Below are 19156 nucleotides of genomic sequence, written 5' to 3'. Positions count from 1 at the left end.
TTAAGAATCCGCCTGCCAACGCAGGGGACACAGGTTCGAGCCCTGCTCTGGGAAGATCCCACATGCCGCGGAGCAACAAAGCCCATGCGCCACAACTACTGAGCCTGTGCTCTAGAGCCCGCGAGCCACAAATACTGAGCCCGTGAGCCACAACTACTGAAGCCCGTGCACCTAGAGCCCGTGCTCCGCAGCAAGAGAAGCCACCGTAATGAGAAGCCCACGCACTGCAACGAAGAGCAGCCCCCGCTCGCTGCAACTAGAAGCAGCCCGTGTGCAGCAATGCAGCCAAAAGTAAATAAATAAACAAATTTATAAAAACAACAACAAAAAACACCCCAAAAAGCAGATCAGTGATTGCCTGGGGAAGGGAATGGGGATGATGGAAATGCTCTACATCTGGATTATGGTGGCTTTTACAAGGATGTATACATCTATCAAAACCCACCAAATTATTTTATATAGGTGCCTTTTATTGTAGGTAAACTATACCTCAGTAAAGTTTGATGTAACAAAAAAAAAAGTATACAACCTAAGTTTTCTCCTGGCCTCTAACCCTGAGTGGTCTGGCCCCTCCTGGCCTTGCTGTCCCCTCCCACACCTCTCTCCACTTCCCACTCAGCACCAGACCGCTTCCTGCACCTCAGAAACCTCGGCTCTATACCAGAGGCTGGGAGCTGAGCTCTGGAACCAGACTCTGGGTCTAAAGTGGCAGCAGCTGAGGGGATTTGTCAAGTTTCCTGACCTCTTTTAAATCAGTTTCCTCATCTGTAAATGGAATAACAGTACTTTCATTTTAAGGGTCTTATGAGGATTCAATGAGTTAGACAACAAAGGCATTTTTTGGTGCCTAGCACAGGAATTGGCAAACTACAGCCCACTGTCTGTTTTTGTATGGCCCATAAGCTAAGAATGGTTTTTACCTTTTTTAATGATTGGGGAAAAAATAAAAAGAATATTTTGTGACACATGAATATTATATGAAATTCAAGTTTCAGGGTCTATCAATAAAGTTTTGTGGAAACAGAGCACATGTACTTATGTATTGTCTGTGGCTACTTTTCCACAAATGGGCAGAATAGTTGCGAAAGGGACCATATGCCCTGCAAAGCCTAAAATACTTACTCTCTGGCCCTTCACAGAAAAGCTTTGCAGACCCCTGATCTACCATCCTCATCATCATTCCTCCTTTGCATCAGCTGTGCCTTCTGTCTGGAAAGTTCTTCCACCAGATCTCAGAATAGCTCTTTCCTTCTTGTAACTCAGATCTCAATTTAAAGTGTATTTTTAAATTTTTATTTATTTATTTATTTTATTTTTGGCTGCATTGGGTCTTTGTTGCTACACGCGGGCTTTTCTCTAGTTGTGTCGAGCCGGGGGCTGCTCTTTGTTGCTGTGCGTGGGCTTTTCATTGTGGTGGCTTCTCTTGCTGCGGAGCACAGGCTCCAGGCGCGCGGGCTCAGTAGTTGTGGCACATGGGCTTAGTTGCTCCGTGGCATGTGGGATCCTACCGGACCAGGGGTCAAACCCGTGTCCTCTGCTTTGGCAGGCAGATTCTTAAATACTGGCCACCAGGGAAGTCCCTCAGATCTCAATATAAATATCAGCTCCTCAGAGGTCTTCTGTGGTTACCTTGTCACTCCTGTCTCTTCACCCTGCTTTCATTTTTGACTCAATTTACTGTTTTCTTCCCTGAACCCGGTGCCTGACTTGCAGGAAGCACCCATAACCACAGGAGCAGATGCATTCCGGGCACTGGGGAACGGCACAGAAGGGGACACAGGAGACGGTGAGCTTGGGACTGAGCCGGCTGAATGGAAAGGACCCCCCTCAGCTGTGTGTGCAGCTGCGTCAGGGTCGGGCTCAGCACTGGGATGCAGAGCCAGCGATGGTGACACATGCATTGCTCACCCACCCGGAGATCAGCCCGGAGGAAACACAGGAGGCCTGTCGGCAACGGCAATGCTCACCGCGGGCCCTGCCAGCGCAGCGAGGGCCATTCCAACCTCCCTGACAGTGGGGAGGGTTCTGCAGGGGCTTCATCTGAGTCCTGGAGGCTCCCAGGGTTCACCTGCAACTACACCACGCTCCTCCTTCCAAAACGGGAAGAGGTTCTAGGGGGTGGGTGGGGGTGAGACTTACAAAGCACGCCACACAAAACCAACACAACAGCAATGGTCAGATCAAAGAATGACCAAGGTCTCGCGCACTCCTGGCAATCTCTGTGTTTGTCACAGCCGCCCAGGAAGGAAGCAGTCCAGAACCCGCCGTCCGCCGTCGGGCCTCACCACATTGCCCACACAGGGGTCCTGGCAGTGGAGCCCATGCTCTCCTCCCCGGGACCCTCTCCCCTGGGTGTCTGTGGAACTAGACTTTCCTTCACCTCTCTGTCTTTTTTCTCAATCTGATGTGCTGACAAGACCTTTCCTAAGGCCACAGAGCTTGGAAAGGGACAGGGGAGGTATACTCCCTCCCCTCCCCTCCACCACTATTGCAGGAATTCAGAAGGGTGGTGGTCTGACACACACATGGCAAGGTGATCAGGAGTTGGGCAGGGGACGGGGGCTAGTGTGCAAAGACAGGCATGTCATCCTGCAGTCTGTGAGGAAGGATTTCCAGGAGGAGAGGACAAGAATCAGACCTGCGTTTCAGACCCATCCCTTTGGCTCAGGTGAGAAGGGTGAAGTCGAGGAGCTGAGACACAGCCAAGAAGAGCAGCCAGGAGCAAAGGCTACCATCCCGGATGGAACTGAGGAGCCACAGAAGCAGGCTATATGGTAGAAGGGACGGACAGGAGGGCCAGGATCCGGGTTACTGAGGAGGAAGTTCTGGGGCGCTGGAGGTGAGGGAAGACACTGCCACCCAGACATCCTGCTTTAGTGAACAGGTGGACCATGGCAGAGGCACTGGGGTGGGGCACTCTTGGGGCACAGATGGTGTGCTGGGTCACCAGAGGTTCATCCGAGACTGAGGTTCCAAAACTGCACACAGTGGAGGCAAACTGTTGATAGACACCAGAGGTTCAAAATCCCTAGAACACAGACCCCAACGCAGAGCCCATAGATACGAGAGCCCCCTCGCTAGGTGCCTGACAGCCCAGGCAACCTTCTGGGGAGGGCAGAGTCCAGGCACAGACTAAGTAGGTAAGGGATGAGGCCAGTGGAGAGCCCACAGGAAGGGAGGACAGACCTGCTGACGCTGCCCCATTCCAGCTCTGAGTAAGAGCTGATGGGGCAGGAGAGGCGGGGTACGGGAGCTGGCTGCTCAGAGCGCCACACACCCACCAGGCAAGGACCCCAGTGCCAGCCCCGCACAAGATCCTTCAGGCAACCACCAGCCCCTTAGGCAACTCACTCCAGCCTGGGGCTCCCCTTGCCGCCCCTTAAGTGAATGAGGCGGCCCAGCCAGGGCACAGAGGCCCTTTACACCTCTCCCAGGGAGAGCTCCCCAATCCTGGTGGGGAGCAGCTGGGGGAGCAAAGGCAGGGACTGAGAAGAGCAGTGTGGTGCCCCTGCACCTCCACCCCCAAGCTAAGGACCGGGAGGAAAAAGAAGGCCCAGAGGTTTGGGGAGGTCCAGCCTTTCTCCCGCTTCCCCAAACCTGGAATGACTCCGTACACACCTCCCGTCTCCGCACCCACGAAAATTAATCCCACAGTCGCCTCAGCCTCTGCTCCAGGACGGCGAGGGGCCCCAGGCCGGCGTGGATACTCCCTCCCAGGCCCGAGCGCCTCCGCACCAGCACGGCCGGCACTTACCACACAGCAGCTACTATTCCCGCCCGGACACCGATCTGTGAGCTGGAGCCCAGGATCCACCCACAAGTGAGGTCACTTGAACCCCTGGAAGTTTAAGGAACTTGCCCCAGAAAGGCTTCAGTTTCTCCTCTGGCCTAACTCCAAAGCCCAAAAGAAGCCTGGCAAGTCACTTCTCCGCAGGCCTTAATTTCCTCAGCTGACATGGAGGTAACTTTAGCGCTGCCTACCTGACCAACAGGTTGCAAGGCTGCAAACAACTCCACATTTAGCTAAAACGTGAACAGCCTACCGGTGGCCTTCACAGCCTGCCACTCCAGGAGCCTTCCTGACCCTCAGCACCGGCTGCCTGGGCCTCACCCACCTGCGCCCAAGCGGGGCCTGGACAGCCTCCCGCCCGGACCCGGGCCTCCCCGTCTCCCCTCTCCCACCTCCCACCTCCGGCGCCTCCCCTCCCGCCAGCAGGCCCCGGAAGTCCGCGCCTGACCTTCCGCCTCGCGCCAGCAGCCACCGCGCAGTCGATCGGAGCCCGTCTGCGGGTCCGTCAGCCTAGCGCTCCTCCCGGCGCCGCGGGGGCGGGCCCCTCGCCATGGCAACGCGACACTTCCGGCCCCGGGTCCCGGAGCCGGAAGCCGCGGCTGCCAGTGGGAGCAGGGGGCGGGCCCGAGCCGCGGGGGGCGAGCCCGAGCCGCGCGGGGGCGGGGCCGAGCCGCGCGGGGGCGGGGCTTGCGCAGAGCAAGTAGCGGGAGGTTGCTGATCGCACGGTGCAAACGTCTGTGGTAGGGGCGTCGTCGGCGCGGTGGGGCCCGGTTGGGGCGGGAAGGGCAAGTAGTCAAAAGGTTCCCAGGAGGGTGGTCATCTATTTACGCTGAGCTTTTAAGGAAGGGTCAGAGTTCACTCGACAAAGCAGGGGCATCACTGGTGTAGAGAAGAGCATGCGCAAAGGTGGAAGGACCCGGTGGGAAGAATTGAGGTGGTGGTTTAGGAGGGCGGGGACCCGGTAGGGTGGTACGTGCGGTCAGTGATGAACAGTCAGGACATGAGGAGCCTTGAACGCCAAACCAAGAGCTGGGCTTTATCCTGGAAGCACAGGAGGACCAGTGGAGGAGAGGGGGTGACTTAAGACCTGTTGGAGAAAAAGACCTCTAATGACCGAGTGGAGCTAGGAAGCCATAGGTCGCCTGGTGAGACACAAGGACCCCTCAGCTAGAGTCCTGGAAACAGACAGGAGTTGAGGAGGTGACATAGGGATCCAGAGGAAGCCAGGTGAAGTCTGAAGAAAGAGTCTGAGATAGTGGAGGGAGCCGTGTGGTACCCCACATACATCATCCATCTCAGCTCCAGGCTTCCTCCTCCACTGCACCCATCACTCACCCCTTCCCTCAGCACCTCAGTGAGAGCTGGGCACCCACTGTAGGCTGCAGATTTTCTACCCTCTAAGGGTATAATTGGTGTGTGTGTGGAAGGGGTGCTGCTGCCGCCCAAGAAAAGACGAAATCTTAGAGTGAAGTGATAGAAAGTGTCTCCCTGTGCTTCTGTGGCTTTGCTCGGGTCTGGGGTCCTAGTAGCAACACCCCACCACTGCTGGTGTCCCGGGCCAGATAATCCCTTTGCAGACTTGCCCAGTCCTCACCGGGGGGAACCCAGGCTTTGGGTCAGGGTACAGAGCACAGGCCCTGACTGACTTGAGGGGCAGAGCCACAGACTAGATGGCCAGGGAGGAGGTCAGGGGACAGAAGGGTCTGGGACCCAGGAGGACCATGTCTCCGGGCAGCTGCCAAATGCATTTTTCCAGAATCGCACCTTTGGGCCAGGCCCTGTGCCTGCTAAAGCACTCAGAAGCTCTGGCCAGGGCTGACCAAGGGGTGCTGGCCCTGCAGGCCTCCCCAGGCTCAGCCTCCACTCTGTCTCCCAGAGTGCCCCTCCTCTACTCAGGCCTACCCCCCTCCTGCCTGGGGAGCATCTCCCTCCTAGCCTAAGCCACAGGGCATTGGGGCTGCCTGGGAAGCCCTATGTACCCAGACATAACACACCTGTCCTCACTCCTGCCCAGGGTGATGCCAAGTGGTTCTTGCAGGCTCCCCTGGGCAGGCACCATGGCCCACAGGGCTGTGTCCTCAAGGCCTGGCCCCAAGTGGTAGCCAGTAAACACCTACAGCTATAAGGCCTCTCCTTCCATGCACACCCACCCAGGGGCACTGCCTGAGTGCCCCAGAGGACCAAGTGGCGTCCTCCTCAGGGGACAACCTCCAGAGTATCTGGACCCAGAGGACCAGAAGAGTAGAGAGGCAAACATACTTCCAGGAAGTTCTCTCAAGCCAGGGGGGTCCAGCTTACCCAGGACCAGTGAGGTGCACAGGGCATAATGAGGGACTATTGTTATGGTCAGCTCCCAGGACCCACTGTTGACCAGCACCAAGGAGGGAAGGAAAGTGACCTCCAGGGCCTGGGGAGCCTTCTGGGGCCATGCAGCAGCCTGTGGGAAAATCCCTTGAGTCAACTGTATCCCTCTTTTGTTTCTGAGGTTTCCTCTAGGAAGCCCTCCCAGACCACCACCCAAGTCCTGCTAGCTGCTTGGCCTTGAACTCTGGGCAGGACCCACCCCTTCTTGGCGGCTCATCTTGGACCAATCACTCCCCCATCTGTTAAATGTAAACCTGGGCTCTAGATGGGATAAAGTAACTGTGGGTCATAAGACCCTTCCAAGGGCTTTTCCTTACAGCTCTAGGGGGAGTGCCAAAGGCAGCCCAGGGGTGAGGAATGAGGCCTGGGGGGTGGCCGCCTGCAGCCCCCACTGGAATCTTTCCTGCCCCTCCCTTCCAGATTAACTGAAACCTGCTAATTGTGGCTGCCCTCTGCACGCTCCCCTCCCCCACCGCGTATTTCTACCTCCCTTGGCCTCCCCTCCCCTCCCCCTTCCATCCGAATGATAAAGGGCTTGGCCCGCCAGCCCCCGCCTGGCCTCAGGCCCCAGCTCTTCCTCAACACACTACCACACTGCCCCAGTGCCCTGCGCCCACCACCCGGCCGGACCCCTGCCCACGTTGCCTGCTTCCTCTGCATGGGGCCCTGCAGCAACCCCCGCCTGGGGCTCCCCGGCGGGGAGTCGCCCTCCCAGCCCCCCCAGAGGAGAAAGAAGAGATACCTGCGGCATGACAAGCCCCCCTACACCTACTTGGCCATGATCGCCCTGGTGATCCAGGCCGCACCCTCCCGCAGGCTGAAGCTGGCCCAGGTGAGAGGATCCCCGCCCGCTCTCCCTCACACTCCGTGATCGGACCTGTCCCCGGAAGCGTCCTCCACCTGGCCCCTGCTCGGAGGCTCAGGCTCCGGCCTCCACCCCGACCTGGCCCTACCCAGCCATGCCAGTGGGGCCGGTCCTGGCCTGGGCACCCAGGGAGAGAGCTAAAGCACTCAGGCAGGCCCCTTCCCGGCGAGGGGGGCCACGCAGAAGCGAGGGGAGGGGCAGCGTGGCGCCCCGGCTCACGGCGCCCGGTGCCCGCCCGATGGTTTCAGATCATCCGTCAGGTCCAGGCCGTGTTCCCCTTCTTCAGGGACGATTACGAGGGCTGGAAAGACTCCATCCGCCACAACCTCTCCTCCAACCGGTGCTTCCGCAAGGTGGGGCAGGGCGAGGGTCGGAGCCTGGGGGCGGGACGCGGGCGGAAATCCTGAGTATCCGGGGTCGTACAGCCCCACCCAAGCCTGCCCCCCTCCTCCACCAGGTGCCCAAAGATCCCGCGAAGCCCCAGGCCAAGGGCAACTTCTGGGCGGTCGACGTGAGCCTGATCCCAGCCGAGGCGCTGCGGCTGCAGAACACGGCCCTGTGCAGGCGCTGGCAGAGCAGGGGCGCGAGGGGAGCCTTCGCCAAGGACCTGGGCCCCTATGTGCTGCATGGCCGGCCCTACCGGCCGCCCAGTCCCCAGCCGCCGCCCCGCGAGGGCTTCAGCATAAAGTCTCTGCTAGGGGACTCCGGGGAGGGGGCGCCGCCGAGCAGCCCAAGTCGGTCAGGCTCAGTTCGCATAGGGGAGGAAGAGGCACCCACTCCAGTCCCCACCTCTGAGAGGCCTCTGTGGCCCGTCTGCCCCCTCCCAGGGTCCCTGAGAGCAGAAGGGGAGACTTCCCAGGGGGGAAACAGCAGGCCCTCGCCCCTCTCCCCTGAACCCAGAACCTGGCCCCTGCACTTACTGCAGGGTACCCCAGGCCCTGGGGGACTCCCTGGTGGAAGCCACAGGGCCTCGCTTTGGGGGCAGCTACCTACCTCCTACTTGCCCATTTACACTCCCAACGTGGTGATGCCATTTGCCCCACTGCCACCCACCTCTTGCCCCCGGTGCCCCCCCTCAACCAGCACAAGCTATTGGGGGGTGGTCCCTGAAACCCATGGCCCCCCAAGTCTGCTCTGGGATCTAGACGCCCTCTTCCAGGGGGTGCCACCCAACAAAAGCATCTATGATGCGTGGGTTAGCCACCCCCGAGACCTGGCTGCCCCTACCCCAGGCTGGCTACTCTCCTGGTACAGCCTGTGAGGCTCCTAGGGCAGGGGCTGCTTTCCTCTCCCACCCTCTCCTGCCACCCTTAGGCCTGTTGAGGGGAAGCTAAGGTATGTGTGGCTCCGCCTTGAGACACGAGGTACCAGCCGTGCTGAGAATCCGCGTGTTTATTGGACACTCCCGAAGAGCTATGGCCCAGCTGGGCACCACCGCAGCCCTGATGGTCAGTCATGCCTCTCTTACCCCGAGAGGCAAGGCTGGAAGGAACGGGCTGTGCTTGAAGTAGCCCTTCCTGTCCCCTTCCTGGTCCCACCTTCTCCAGCCCTCTGTCCATCTATCCATCCATCCATCCATCCATCCATCCATCACCATCTGTCACTTCCCCTCCCTGGCTCCGGGCTGGGGGAGGGTAGATCTGATGACCACCCCAGCCGCTCCATCCCTAAGTCCTGTCCCCCCTCCACTGTTGCCTGGCAAGGAGGTAGCACCTTTGGGGGGAGGGGACGGAGAATGGAGACCCTACCTGGTTTTGGTGGTGGTAGTGGGGAAGATAAGAGTAAAGGAACAAACGACATTTTAATGCAAGTCCGATGTTTGGTGATGGGGTAGTGAGTCTGGTGGCCACTTGGCCAGGGTCTGCCTCCGCGACTCTGGGATCCCCTGCTGTGCGCGGCGATAACAGCAGATGGTGATAAGCTAAGGGCTTGGGCCGGGGGGGGCGGGGGGGCGGTGGTGTGATCATTACCCCAGGCGGAACACTCCTGGGGGCGGGAGAGAAAGGGGTGGACTCTGGGAGTCTGGGGGGCAGCGGGCCCCCAGAGATCAAGGAGGTCGTGGGGGGAATAGGGACTTTGCTGCCTCTGCCGGCAGAGACGCGACCCAGACTCCTCGGGCAGGACTACGAAGGCAGGTCCTCCGGCGGTGCCAGGGCCGAGCTGGAGCCGCTGTCCAGGCCGGGGCTTGGAGGGCTGCCGGGCGAGGGCGTGGCGGTGCAGGGGGTCCCAGAGAGTGGTGTGTCGGTGCTCAGGGAGGAGGGCGTCCCGGAGCGCGGGGCCCTGCGGGGCCTAGCAGGCCCCAGCTCCACTCGCCCCACTCGCTCGGCGAACTTGAGCGAGCACACGGTCTCGCCGAGATCCTCGGGCCGCGTGGAGACCTGCGAGGAGCGGCGCTGGTGGGCGGGCCCGGGTGGGCGGCGCCTGGCATGCAAACGACCCTCCCGCGGGCCGCGGCCGCCCGGCCCCACCTGCAGCAGCAGCACAGCGGTGGCGCCGGGGCCCAGTGCGGGCTGCAGCAGGCGCGTGAGCTGCGAGTCGCGGAAGGGCACGTGTGGCCGGCGAGCCCGCAGCGCAGCCATCACTCCTCCCAGCGCCAGCAGCGAGCGGTTGATGGTCCGAGCCTCCCGCAGACGCTGAGCGCCGTCCCGGTCTTCATGCGACGTGCCGGCCGCCCCTGCCTTCCAGGCGCGCTCGGACCCTGCCAGGTCCACTAGGTGCAGCGTGCCTGCAGGGGCGAGCGAGCCCGGCGTGGAGGGAGGCCCGGTCTCGGGTGCAGCGAAGCCCCCCGCAGGACTCAGACGCCGAGGTACCTGCGGTGCCGGGACCGCTTGATGGGGACGCCGTGCGCAGCGTCAGCGTGACCAGGGCGTGCGAACGAGAGCTGTGCTGGTTCATGGCTGTGGCGGCGGTGGCCCGGTTGCTCCTCCCCAGGTTCAGCATCTGGAGGACGGAGGACAGGGCTGGCCTGCTGCGGCGTCCGCGGCCCAGGTGGGAGTACAGGGCGGGGGCTTGGAGGGCTGCGTGGCCCCACCGGGCACCCTCACCTGGTGCAACGACTCCAGATTGGGCACGTCCCAGTGGGTGAGGCCAGCCACCTGGATCCCCCCTTCGCCTGCTGGGCCCTGCCTCACTGCCAGGCGCTGGGGAGGCCCTGGGGCTAGGAGGTCCCTGGCGAAAAGGGGGAAGGCTCTGTTGGGAGTTCTGAAGGGCGGAGCCCGAAGTTGGGGCCCCGGGCGGGGAGGAGGCACTGTTTGCGGCCCTGACCTGACAGCCTCGTTGTAGATCTCCACCATGCTGAGGGTCACGTGGTGCTGTCCCCCTGTTCCCATCTCCCGGAACAGTGACTGCAGCGCCCTAGGAGCTATGCCAGGGTCCTCAGGTGGGCCCTGGGGAGGGGGTGGGGTGCCTCATCGGGCTCACATCCCAGCCCCTGGCCCCAGAAGCCACCCAGACTGCCCCCTTTCCCACCTCCATGCTGTAGGTCTTTCCCGTCCCTGTCTGACCGTAGGTGAAAATGCAGACACTGTAGCCTCCGAGGCAGGACAGCACAGCCGACTCCAGCTCCCTGAAGACCTAGGGGTAGGAGGGGTTGGGAGGGGCCCTAAGCCCCAGGACCTGGGGCAAGCTGTGAACAAAACTTGATTCCCCTGGAAGGAGGCTGGCTCTAGGGGAGCACAGTGCAAGAGTGGATCTCCCAACAGACAGGTGAGGCTCCCTAGAGAAGGTGGCATTTGCCAGAATTTGCCAGGCAAAGTAGGGAAGGGACGTGACAGGGAGCAGGAACAGGTGATGCAGAGTATTGGAATCCTGACGATTGACTGCTTGGAAGGCTTGGGGGTGTAGCAGGCAAGAGCCCAGACCCTGGGCTTGATGGCCAAGTTCAAACCCTGGGTGTGACTGGAGGCAAGTCACTCATCTTGCCCTCTGTGAGATGAGGGCTGTAGTGGCACCTGTTGTGAGGATTAAGTGAGAATGCAGACCAAGAGAACTAGTGCAGCACTTGGCACGTGAAAGATGAACCCAGAGGGTCCCATGTGTGGAGGCTGGTGGGCAACCAGGATCCTGGAAGTCGGGCCCTGGGAGGGTGCAGAGAGGCAGGTGAAGGGGAGATGGAGCTGGGACTTGCGTCCTTTGGCAACTGGACACCAGCAGCAGCCTCTTGAGCAATGACACAGTCGGCCAGCTTTTGTGCCCAGAAGGGGGCGGGTAACCACTGGGCTGTCAGATCTCTTTGAAATTTTGGTTGCCAGCTACGAGGGCAGAATCCAGAATTGCCAGTGAGGTTGCTAAGATTCCATGACTAGAAAGGAGCGTCGGGGGCGCTACTGCAGACAGAGATGGGGAATACAGGTGAGGGAGCCCAGTAACAGCCCTTCGGCTCTTTCAGCCAGAAGTGGAGGACCCTGTCTAGGAAGGCTACCCAGAGGACAGTAGACGAGGGGCCCCTGTTCAGGGCTGCAGTTGGGATGGAGGCTGAAGACAGGGTGGGGGTGGTATGGGGGGTAAATAGAGGTAGGTGGAAAACGGCTGCGGTGCCCCAAAAAGTGAGGAAGGGAGTACCTGCCAGGCACTCTCATCACAGTCCGTCCCCCATGAGGCCAGCACAGGTCTGGGTCTCCGATAGCTCTGCCCCTCGCTTCACCCCCTCCCAGCTCTCAGCCTTGTTTCCTGAGCTCTAGTTGCAAGTTGGTGTGCAGTGAAGATAGTGTGCGGGAAACGAGGCAGCGGGGGGCTGGGGTTGGAAGCTCACCTGTGCCCCCCCACTCCCCTTGCCAACAAAGCAAGGAGAGCTACCCACCCTCAGAGCTGACCATCTCTGGACCCTGGGCCAGGGGAGTGGGCAGCCAGTGAAGCCTGCGGGAAGGAGGTCACAGTACTGACCTCACAACAACAACAGCACCCCAGCCATGCTCCACAGCCCCCTGAGTAACCATCACCTCAAACATGTTCATTTTCCTTCGTTTCCTGGCACAAAGTTACTTTTGAAAATGTTAATCTTCCTGTTTAAGCCATAAAGTCTGTCTCCCCCAGCCTGCAGAGTTTGGTGGGGGGATGCAAAGCGGAAATCCTGGAAAGAAAGTAGGTGCCCAGCTAGCATACCAGTCCTGCCTCCCAGACCCTCCGGCTCCCTCCCCTTCCCTGCTGGAGTCCAGCCGCCCTCTCTCCTGGGAGGGCAGACAGACAGGAGCCTTCTCTGGTCTCCAGGGAACTCTGAGTGACAGCTGACACAGGTGAAAGGGTGGAGCATCACCTCCTCCTGGCTGGCGTGTGGAGGGAAGACCCAGTCCAGGCGGAAGCGACGCTGGTGCCCTCGATAGCAGGTGGTGACAGTGCCACCCGGGCCGGGCTCTAAGCTCACCAAGTTGGAGGGTGTCCCTGGCCTCAGCCGACAGAGCACACGGATGTTTCCTGGGGTGGAGATCAGATCAGGGGGCTGCCTCCCAGATCCTGAAGCATGGAGAGCCCCCATGTCCCCCACCTCTGCTGCCCCAGCCCTTTTCTCCCCAAGCCTGCCATACCCTTGAGCTCCAGCAGCCGCCCTGGGCATCCAGTTGGGGGCCCCTGCTGTGCCTCCAGGAGTTGAGTCCCAGCCCCGCCCGCTGACAGTGCCCCCAGGGCCCACGATACCTGGGGGCACAGAAAGGTGAGGAAGGGGAAGGCAGTGGGAAGAGAGCGAGGGATGGGGTGCTGAGGGCAATATCCACCACGTGGCCCCCAGCTGTGGGGATCCACAACTTTCAGTGGCTTCAGACCCTTGGGGCGTCATTCAGTGGGCCTGGGATGGAGCTCAGGGACCCGAGGAGGACCATGGGCTTCCCGGCAATCCTGTGAGGGATTCACCGTCACCCCAGTTTGCACAGAACACAGTTGTTCTGGTTCCAGAACCTAAGATTTGCAGTAGATGAGACAAGACCCTGGGGCTGCAAAGGAAGGGAGAGCAGGGGTTCCCCAAGGGAAGGCCAGTGACGAGGCTGCACAGAGAACAAGTGCAAGGGAGGGGAGCGAGTGGTCCTGACCTGGCCCCGGGCTTCGCTCAGCGAACCCTGGCAGCTCTGGGTAAAGGTGCTGACCAGTCCTCGGAGGTCCCCACAGCCCTGACGCAAGCTGGCCATGCGAGCACGAAGTCCTGGGGGCAGGAAAGGCTGTTGTGAGGGAAAGCCCAGACCCCACAGCCTTCCCATGAGCTCCGGAGCCCAGCCCTTACCTGCCAGCTGCCCGCGCATCTGCTGCAGCTCCCTCCTGCACTTCTGCTCAGCCTCCTGCTGGAGCTGCCGGAGGGCCCCCCGAAGGCCCTGAAGCTGCACCTCCTGCACCCCTAGCTGCCCCACCCAACCCCAGCCCTGTCACTGAGGAAACAGGCACTTACCAGGCTCTGCCTCAGACACCCCCTCCCCAGAGCCCCAGACTTCCCAGCCCCTGGGCCCAGAGCCCACCTGGACTCGGAGAGCTTCTGTGGTGTCCTGGGCCTCTTGAAGCCGGCCCCGGAGCTCCAGCAGTGCCTCTGCCTCCTCCTGTTCCTGCAAGGGGAGTGGGGCAGCTGAAGTGTGGAGCCAGGAGGAAGCTCAGGGAGGGGCGCTCCAGCTGCGCCGTTTTACAGATGAGAAAGTCAAGTCGACAGGGGCTCACAAAGCTGGTCACACACCCGCCTCCCAATCCATGCAGGGCTCCTTTCCCCACGTCTCTCTGCTCTCCTGGAGTCAGTCACTGGGAGAAACCATGGACTGAAAGGAGGGGATTCTCTCATAGGCATCAGCCTCCTTGAAGGGGCTACCGTGCATTTGCCACCCACAGTCCGGGCCTCAGGTCTGAAGGGTCAGAGGGGGCTCCCTGCCTCTGCTCCAGTGAGCACAAGGTCCTGAGAAAGCCCAGGTGGTGTTGCTAGAGACCAGGGTGCAGGAGCCCCGGGCTGCAGGGATAGTGGCAGCTAAGGAGCAGGATACCTGGGGGGCCCTGTTGGGGGGGGCGGGGCCCCAGTGCAGCAGGAGGTCCCGAGTAAGGCTCAGGCTCTGTTTCAGGGCCTTGTTTTCCAGAGTCAGATGCTGAACCCTTTTCTCCGAGTCTGTCGCCCCCTGGGAGAGAAGGAAGCCCTCAAAACTCACCTGGAGGCTGAAACCCTCTCATGTCCCCCTTGTCCAGCCCCCACCCCAGCAGCCTCACCACTCCCACACGCAGCTGGCCCAGCTCTTTCTCCTGCAGTTCCAGCTGCTGCTTCAGCTCTTCCAGCTGGAAAGGAGGAAAGAGCACCGGGTGGAACGCCTCCTTCCAGTCCCCTTCCAGACCCCCCCATCCCCCCACTGCCTCCTGGGCCCCTCACCTGTCCAAGGATAAGCTGTTCCAGCCGCTGCCAAGCTCTCTGGTCTTCCTCTAACTGAGGAAGCTGCTGCCCCTGGGCCTCACCCCTTGGTGAAACGGGAGGGCTTTCTTCTTGGGATGGGGATCCTGGGGTGGGGTGGACCCAGTTAGGACAGAAGAGCTCTTTGGCCTGAAGGAAGGGACACCTCACATCTGGCTGCTAGGGTTCTGGTGGGCGTCACTCCCTGGACAAACTCCCTCTTCAACTCACTACTCCTTACGCACCAGCAGGAGTGGGGGGCTGCACCCCTGAGGCTGGCTGTGTCGCCTGGGGCAGGACCTGCCTCCCCCTGGGGCTCCGAATCCATGCCAGGAGGGCCAAGAGCTGACCGGTCACCGTCAACAGTGGGGGAACATCACCAGGCTGGGAAAGAAATAAAAATCCAAGTGGAAAAGGATGGGGCCGGGTGGAGAGGATACAGGGGTATGGATAGAAATCAGTAGGCCTGAGAACACAGAACAGGTTGCCCTAGCAATCTCAACTCTGCTTACCTTGCTCAGGTCGGCAGAATTCCCGAAGCTCTCTTCCGCCCCCAGCTGGACTGAGAGGAACTCCGCAAGACGCACGAGAGCCTCCTCCAGTGAGACCTCGGCCGGACGGCCCTCCGCTGCCCCTCCCGGCCCATCCTCGGACTCCGAGCAGCCTGCGAGGGAGTGGGATGGGTAGGCGTGCTGGGTCACGTGGATGCTAGGCCACTAGCCGGCACCTGCCAGCTCCCTCCCTCCCAATGAGGGCACGGGCACCCCTGCATCTCTCGGACGGCGGCGCTCCCTCGTTGCCCCGGGAGACGCAGCACTCCCGATGCACCAACAGTACCTACCGACCAGGCCGGTCAGCTCGGTCCACAGCTCTGCAGTGGGCTGGTCGGGGCGGCGGCGACCCCCGGGCTTGCCGCGGGCACTCTAGGGAGGGAGCGGGGGGGAGTCCCTCAGGCGAGGCCAGGCAGCCCATGGGGCTCCCTGCCTCCGAGAACTGAGCCCGAGGGGTTGGAGCCGGGCTCTCAGCTTCCAACACCACAGACGGGGTCCTCGGCACGGCCCCTCCCCCGCGTCAGCGCCCCGGGACCTACGCAGCGCCGGCCTGCAAAACCGTTCTCCGGAAGGGGGTCGCCGGCCGAGCTGCGCCCGCCCCCGCTCACCTGGGCGGGGTTCCCAGGGTCGGCGGCCGCCGCGGCCCCGCCATCCCTGCGAAAGAGGCTGTAGAAGATGTAGATGAGCAGCGAGTAGAAGGCGTACATGAGAGCGCGGGGCGGCAGAGGGCCCCGCTTCGCGCCGCCCCGCGTCCCCGCGCCCCAACTCCGCGCCCGACCGCTGCAGAGCCCGTGCGCATGCTCTGGCGGCCGCCCCCTCGGTACGGCCCCGCACCTCCTCTTCCAGAATCCCTACCGGTCCTCTGCGAAGGACCCTCGCGCGGCTGTACCCACCCAGAGCCTTCCGCCCGCAGGTGTCCAACCTTTTTTCCCCTCAAGCCCCTTTCTCGGCCCCTCCCCTCATCGCCGCTTCCACCGAGCGCTCCCCTCTCCGAGCCTCCCCTCCCGCCCCTTCCTCCGACCCCTCCCCTCCACCTCCTTCTCGGCCCCTTCCTCCAACCCCTCCCCGCGCCGCCCTCCCCTCCCCTCAATACCCTTCCTCGGCCCCGCCCCCTCCTCAGCCCCTCTCCTTACCGCCCCTTCCTCCAACTCCGCCCTACGTCCTCCTCGGCCCCTTCTTCCAACCCTCCCCTCAATGCCCCTCTCCTCACCGCACCTTCCTCCAATCCCTCTCCCCCTCCCCGACCCCTCCCTCACCACTCCTTCCTCAGCCCCTCCCCTAGAAACCCCTCCTCTCGCCTCCCTTTCCTCGGCCCTTCCCCTCATCGCCCCTTCCTCCAACTCCGACCCGCCCCTTCCTCTAACCCCACCTCTCACTGCCCCGCCCCTCACGGCTCCTTCCTCGAGCCCCTTCCCTCCCCCCAAACCAGCGGGCGTGTGCGTCCAGTACCAAGCAGAGACCCCTCCTCCTAGCCCCGCCCACTCTTACAACCCAGTCTAGCTCTCCTCCACGCCCGCGACGCCCCGGCCCCGCCCCCCCTCCGGCCGCTCTAGCCTCCGCTCCTCTCGTTGGTTGGCGCGGGGCCGTCGCACACCCGGCGCGGGAGGCGGAGCGGCAGCCAGAGGGCGGCGCGGTGGGGTGATTTGGTCCTCCGCTCGGCGCTGCGCCGGGGTCGCGCAGCTTAGCGGTCTCTGAGTGCCTGCGCCGTCCCTCTTTCCGGGCCGGGTTCCGAGGACGGCGCCTCCCCGAGCGTGGGGCCCTGCGCCCCTCTCCCCCAGGCCCTGCGCCGACTTGGGTTCCAGGACGCCAGAGCTAACGCCCACCCAGTCCAGGCCCCACACCGTCTTTTCCCGGCGGATTTAGGTTCTTCTTCCCCAAGGTTGTGTCCAGTGGCCTCAGGGCTCCTGTGAGTTTCGGATGAGCCCATAACAATATTTAGAAATGGGGTTCTGGAACCTGGGAATCCTGGAGAGACACCCTTAGGGCCCCCTGTCGCCGGCTTCTACGTTCTTCTCCAAAGTTGAGGATCCCTTTCCCGTTCCCTCAGACTCACTACCGCCCGACGTGTCATGGCCCCCAGGCCAGGGCGCGAGTGGAGCTCCGCCCTGTCCCACCTGGCGCTGGGATCAGTGTCTCTGTATGCAGCTCTGAGCACTGCCCAGGTGAGTACACTGGGGCCGGGCAGGGGCGTAGCCCACTCCCAAATCCCTAGAGGGTGGTGGGAGGTAAGTGTGGGGGCCCGACTTCTGTGAGACCTTCAGACCCTTCCCTGTTTAAAGGGAGGTCCTGGCCTCTTTTATCCACATCTCCCTTCCCTGTGTTGACAGGCAAATCGAGGGGCCGCTGCTGGCTTCCTGCTCCAGGCCCTGGCTGCTGCCACCATGCTGGCCCCAGGGCTGGGCACAGATGAAGACTGTCTTGCTGGAGCCTGGGTGGCCACTGTCATTGGCCTGCCCCTCCTGGCCTTCGATTTCCACTGGGTGAATGGGGACTGCTCCTCCGCCAACCTGCTCCTGGGAGGAGGCATGGTCCTGGCAGTGGCTGGTGAGCACCTTGGTGCTGAGGGCCGCTCTGTGGCTGGGCAGGCAGTGGTGCTGGTGGTCGCAGTGACCATCCTCATTGTGGCTGTTTTCACGACCAACACTTATGGAATGTTGGGGGGGGTGATGCTCGGCGCCGCAGGCCTCCTGAGCCGGCTGGAGGAGGACAGACTGCTGCTGCTGCCGAAGGAGGACGTCTGTCGCTGGGCCCTGGCCGGAGGCAGCTGGGCCTACCACCGGGCCCTGCACACACAGCGCCTGCAGTGGGGGTGATGGTTGGGGACAGCAAGGCGAGGCTTCTGCCCTGGCTACCACTTTCCCCTCATTGTCCTGCTCCTAGGGCCTCCTCCTCTAGGGAGAGACTCTCCTTCAACCGAAGCCAGCTTGCTGCAGAGTGACTGGTCAGGGGGCAGAGTCTGGGTACTATCTCCTTCTCTAGCACAGTGTGAGGACTTGCCTAGACCAAAATGAGGGGGACTGGGTCCCGGGCATGTTTCGGGGCCTGATTCTGGGCGGGCCATAGTTGTGGATCCAGAGAGAGGCTTGGTCTCCAATAAATCTTAGGGATTTAGCAGGAATATGGACTCTGCCTATTCTTGAGTCGGATTGAGAGGGCCTCCAGTGAGCTTCCTAAGGCTCCCAGGGCAGCAACTGGTTTCCCTGAGCAAAGGAAGGCAATGTGCTGGAACCAACCCTGGGGGCCTCACTCAACTTGGCCTGCCGGCACCTTTGTAAGGAGGACCCCTGGACTGAGAAGATACAGGAGCCCTTGCTCTCCTAGAACACGGTGGAGTTCTGAATATCCTTGCAAGGTCTGGCTGGTGGCCCTATGGGGCAGTGACCTTAACCGGCCGCCGGCTGGGGTGGGGGCAGGGGAGGGCCGTACCACAGCTGTTCCCAGAAATGTACATCTCCTCCCAGGGCCGACTTGACCTCTACCCGTTTGCCCACCGGCCTGTGCAAGGCAAGTCCTGATTTCCTAAGACCCTCGCTTTCCTCAGCGGACCCCTCTTCAGCTCCCAACCCCAGGGTTATGAAACGGGATTGGGCAAAGCAGTGGGTTAGATTCCGGGTCCAGAGTCCTCCCTTGGGGAGTCCCTGCACTCGCGTCCTGTGGAAGCACATCTCTTCCCGCACAGGAGGGGAGAGGTGGCCGGCAGTTTCTCGCTCCGGCCAGCCAGGCCAGAGCCCCGCGCACGCTAGCCTGGGCGTCCGGGCACAAAGGCGCAGGCACATATGGACGTGGGGGTCCAAGGTTGCCCTCCGTTCCGGGGCACCCAAGGCGTGTGGTTCCGGGCCGGACTGGCGGGAAGCACCGCGCTCAGCCCTGATACCAGGACTATTCGGGCCTCAAAGATCGCCCCTCAGCGGGTCGCCCGGGGCCCCGCCCACCTTATGCAGGGGCGGGCCCTCGCGTGCCCATTGGTTCTGGCCGTCGCGCTGTCTCCCCGAGCGGCCCTCCCATTGGCCTCGCTCCGCTCACGTGACTGAGAGAACAAGGGGGCGTAGGCGGCGGCGGGGTGGGGGAGCGTACAGGGAAAACAAAGATGGCGGCCGCGCCGGGGTCGGTGGCCGCGGCGGCTGCGGGGCGACGCGCGGGCCGAAACCACTGAGGCGGCGGCGCAGGGAGCGGGGCTGCGGGGTCGCGGCGGCGGCGGCGGCGGCGGCGAGAGGGCGGAGGGAGCGCGCGGCGCCCCTAACCTCTAGCCGCGG

The 19156-nt window shown here is 62.1% G+C and overlaps 3 protein-coding genes across 3 annotated transcripts; 2 read left to right on the top strand and 1 right to left on the bottom strand.

Moving 5' to 3' along the window:
• The first annotated feature begins 6727 nt into the window (after window positions 1-6727).
• FOXH1 (forkhead box H1) lies at window positions 6728-8280 on the top strand. The gene is made up of 3 exons (XM_065895347.1): window positions 6728-6986; window positions 7268-7372; window positions 7477-8280. The coding sequence occupies exons 1-3, from the start codon at window positions 6813-6815 to the stop codon at window positions 8278-8280; spliced, it is 1083 nt and encodes a 360-aa protein (XP_065751419.1). The 5' UTR covers window positions 6728-6812.
• Window positions 8281-8396: 116 nt separating this feature from the next.
• KIFC2 (kinesin family member C2) lies at window positions 8397-15610 on the bottom strand. The gene is made up of 18 exons (XM_065895286.1): window positions 15512-15610; window positions 15194-15275; window positions 14865-15016; window positions 14598-14736; window positions 14335-14459; window positions 14178-14243; window positions 13961-14089; window positions 13454-13531; window positions 13225-13339; window positions 13037-13146; window positions 12539-12647; window positions 12271-12428; window positions 10488-10592; window positions 10284-10405; window positions 10064-10187; window positions 9830-9959; window positions 9488-9744; window positions 8397-9397 (listed from the first exon to the last, which is right to left on the bottom strand). Exons 1-18 carry the CDS (start codon window positions 15608-15610, stop codon window positions 9143-9145), a joined length of 2355 nt encoding a protein of 784 aa, XP_065751358.1. The 3' UTR covers window positions 8397-9142.
• A 903-nt stretch (window positions 15611-16513) lies between these two features.
• TMEM276 (transmembrane protein 276) lies at window positions 16514-17764 on the top strand. Its single transcript, XM_065895346.1, has 2 exons — window positions 16514-17065; window positions 17231-17764. Exons 1-2 carry the CDS (start codon window positions 16973-16975, stop codon window positions 17714-17716), a joined length of 579 nt encoding a protein of 192 aa, XP_065751418.1. The 5' UTR covers window positions 16514-16972; the 3' UTR covers window positions 17717-17764.
• Window positions 17765-19156: the final 1392 nt, after the last annotated feature.

Source organism: Phocoena phocoena, chromosome 17, assembly GCF_963924675.1.
Source record: "Phocoena phocoena chromosome 17, mPhoPho1.1, whole genome shotgun sequence".
Lineage (NCBI taxonomy): Eukaryota > Metazoa > Chordata > Mammalia > Artiodactyla > Phocoenidae > Phocoena > Phocoena phocoena.
Note: the sequence above shows the minus strand (reverse complement) of the source record. Positions and strands in the feature narration are given on the sequence as shown.